Genomic DNA, 3,864 nt, shown 5'->3' on the forward strand with positions numbered 1-3,864 from the left:
ACCCTAAATACGAACAAATGGTTTTCCAATAAATATATATATATATATATATATATATATATATATATATATATATATATATATATATATATATATAATGAAAATTTGAAAATGGGGGTAAAATAGTAATTGAACAATGTCTTTAAGAGACCAAAACAAACAGCACGATTAAGTTCAAAGACCAAATCGTTAACCAGACTAATAAAATAAACAAAAACGTTAAACCCGGTAAATCCAAAGACCAAATATACAACCAAACTAATAGGAAAAAAAAACTAAATTGGTAACATCGACACCATTTTTTTTAATAATCCTCCCTAATAAATGAAAATAATTTTGTCGCATGTCACTCTCTCATTAACTTGGACACATGTCATTTTTTGGTATTTTTGAATAATTGTTTTTTCCATTTGTCATTTTCTCATTTTTTTTTTATATTTTCTTAATTAACACATCATACTTACACTTCAATTAATAATTATCTTAATTGAAAATAACCAATAAATTACAATATTAGTACTTATATAGTATTTAATATATTTCCTTTTAAATTCAAATTTTAAGTTTTAAATTTCAAATCTAAAATTTCAAATTTAAATAAAATTTTGTTTAAACTTTTATATTTAATTTTTTGTTTTATCAAACTCGTATGACATACGGGTCTCACATCTAGTTTCTAATAAAGAAAGGTATTTTTTTTGTCATTAGTCACACTTTCATTCAAATTTTCAAATATAATTGTGGTTATTTTGAATTATTTTTTTCCACATGTTATTTTATGATTTTTTTTTTCTATTTTATTAAATTTCATATAATATTTTAATGTAATAATTATCTTTTAATTTTAATGTAATGGATATCAATTTTATTAATAAATTTACCTTTTAATTTCAAAATTCCAAAATTAAAGCTATTTAAATTATTTGTTTAAATTTAAAAGATAAAAAAACATATCAATTATAATAATTCATTATTTTTCTTATTTTCTTATAAATTTGAAGTTATTATATATTTTGACATTCTTATTTTTTTCTTTTTAATATATGGGTCTTACAACTAATTTTTTTTATTAAATTAACATATAATATATGGGTTTTACACAAGGTTCTAAATAACGTAAGACATGACTTAGCGCAATGTCAAGCCTCAAGCTTTTCCGAGCCTTGACGAGTCACGACGTTTGTAAGGTGTAACTTAAGGCGGCAACTTTCTATATAATTAATATTTTTATATGTATTTTCAACTATTATTATTTTTTTATTCACATATATGAGTTAAAGACAGCGTTTTGGCAAAACTTAACTACACGAGCAAGCCTTGGAGCCGTGACGCATAATGACGAGCTTTTTAGATGGTTTTACAACTAGTTTTTATTATAAAATAATTAAAAAAAGCCCTAGAACTACACTAGAGGGACAGACACATGTCACATGTCACAAGTGTCACCAACAAACCATGTGGTCAAAGTTTGACAAAGCAACAACAAAGACCAAACCACATGGTCAACATCAAACCGGCCCTTCAAAATTCATAAATAACAAGAATAAACAAATTTGCAACATATCGGAAAGACGGAAACACTTTAATCTTTGTTTATATTAGTTTGTTGATAGTCAAAGAACAAAGAAATAATCAAGAACAACAAATAAATTATAAATAGGTAAATACCCTTTTCTTCTTTCATTTAAGTAATGGCTACTTTGATTAAACAATATAATCCTATAGCCTAAACCCTATTTCTTTTCTTCAATTCGTCTTCTTCAAAACCTTTGAAAGCCCACGGATTGTTGATGGTGTAGTTCTGCAACAACCACCAATGAGTTTAGCTCCAGAATCATGCCATCTTTTCGCTAAAACCTTGAACTTTTCATCATTGAAACACTTCGATGGCTGCATATTAAAAAAAAAAAAAAAAAAACATCATCAAACACAAACACCTTCCATTCAAACACATCATCTTTCTCGAATCAAAAAACTCACCAGCCATCTTTTTGCAACACCATCCCATGTCTCACCACTATTTGGGTAAACCACAATCACTTTCTCAGTCAACTGCACAAGAATCACAAAATTTCAACAAAAAAGAAATGAAACCAAGAATTGTATCATCGATCATGATTCATGATTATCGATTGATTTACCTCATTGAATTTCTGGATGAGATTATGAACAAACTGCGGTGGAGCACAGTTTATCCCAACAGCTACGATTTTTTGGCTCTTGTTGATAACTTCAAGGCACTCTGCAAAGCTCTCACCTGAAGGAGCGTTTACACCATCGACAGAACTGAAACAAATCCATGATGGGATTTCAATGTTTTCTTCTTCCAGTAATTCTGCAACTGCCTGTGTTCGATTAACAGCTTTAGAATCTAGAATTTTGTGAAGATTATTTCAAGAATTTTTAAGGGAAATGAGGGAAGTGACTAAATAATTACTTGGGCTTCGAGCTTATTGGGAATCGTTTCAAAAGCAAGAAGATCAGGACCAGCTTCAACAAGAACTTGCAGTCTCCGACGATGAAAGTCTTTGAGTTTATTCAAATCCACATCTGCTCCATAATACCCACTGTATGTGTAGAAGAAAACAGAGTACGTATTAGAAATTCAAATACTTCAAAGAACAACATTATGAGAAACAGAAGAAGCAAAATGTATATCGCATATCGCATTCGAATTGTTTACCTGTATTCTGAGCCATCGGCAAGATATGCACCATAGCTTCCGATGGAGGCTGCAACTAGAGCTCTGTTATATGAATGATCGCGAATCTTTTCTACAGTTTCCCAGAAAAGATCACGGGCTTCGGTAGCCAACTTGACACTCTTTTCGAGTAATTCTTCACCTTGTTCAAGGGAAAGTCCTCTAGACATGAACCCAGGAAGCGTAGCCTGCGATTAAAACATAATCTTAAGAAATCAATGGAATTAAGGTTCAGGTTGACATGAAGATGTAGTGTGTAGTGTGTATATACCTGATATGAAGAAGTTACGATTATATCAGCACCAGCCTCCAGATATTCCAAGTGAACCTGTTCATTGATTGATACATTTTATTCAAATCCCCATTTACATTTAAAGCTCTGATTTTTACAGGAAAACCGAGAACAACGTAATGTACTACTTACCTTAGTGATGAGATGAGGGCTATTGATCAAACAAAGTGCGCTCCATAGAGGGTCGTTAATGGAGGCGCCATGAATCTCTAGTTGGGTGGCGAAGCCGCCGTCGATGACGGCGCATCCACCGGCCTTTTGTATGAAATCTTCCAACAATCCCGCCCTTTCTTGCTCCTCCTTGGCCTCGAATAACACACCCATTTCTTAGGAGTTTTACTTGTTCAAACTGGAATGTGTAAACCCTAAATGATATATGGTGTATGGTGTCTTACAATACACAAAAGAACACAATAAACAGGCTGTATTTCTTGGAGAACAGCAGGGTTGGGATGGAAAGAGGCGACGGTGGGAGTTGGTATTTAAAGGCGTTGATGGCGGAGGAAGACATGAAGCACCGTCTGAATGGGGACGCGTATTTCATTTAGATTCTTACTTGACTTCCACTTTGCCCAATTTTTTATACTTAATTCTGCGTTCTAATTCTTTCTGCGTTATGAAGACGACTTCTCCGGAAAAATTTATCCGTTTCAAAACATAAATAAAGTATATATTTTTTACATTTTTTCCTATTAAAAGATAATCTTTATTTATTGATTAGATCTTATATTTTTCATTATTGGATTATTTGTTGACATCATCTTTGTCAATTATTTTATCTTTGTCCATCAAATTTATAAAACGTATATTACGTTTTAAATTAGGAATTTTGTTAATGACAATTAAATCTCATCATAAGTAAAATTAATTA

General features: G+C 31.2%; 1 protein-coding gene across 1 annotated transcript; it reads right to left on the reverse strand.

The window, feature by feature from the left end:
* Positions 1 to 1,566: 1,566 nt before the first annotated feature.
* Positions 1,567 to 3,556, reverse strand: LOC111894472 (homocysteine S-methyltransferase 1). The gene is made up of 7 exons (XM_023890546.3): positions 3,126 to 3,556; positions 2,973 to 3,029; positions 2,684 to 2,889; positions 2,438 to 2,567; positions 2,142 to 2,345; positions 1,981 to 2,052; positions 1,567 to 1,890 (listed from the first exon to the last, which is right to left on the reverse strand). Exons 1-7 carry the CDS (start codon positions 3,315 to 3,317, stop codon positions 1,747 to 1,749), a joined length of 1,005 nt encoding a protein of 334 aa, XP_023746314.1. The 5' UTR covers positions 3,318 to 3,556; the 3' UTR covers positions 1,567 to 1,746.
* Between the last annotated feature and the right edge of the window lie 308 nt (positions 3,557 to 3,864).

This window comes from Lactuca sativa, chromosome 4 (genome assembly GCF_002870075.4).
Source record: "Lactuca sativa cultivar Salinas chromosome 4, Lsat_Salinas_v11, whole genome shotgun sequence".
NCBI lineage: Eukaryota > Viridiplantae > Streptophyta > Magnoliopsida > Asterales > Asteraceae > Lactuca > Lactuca sativa.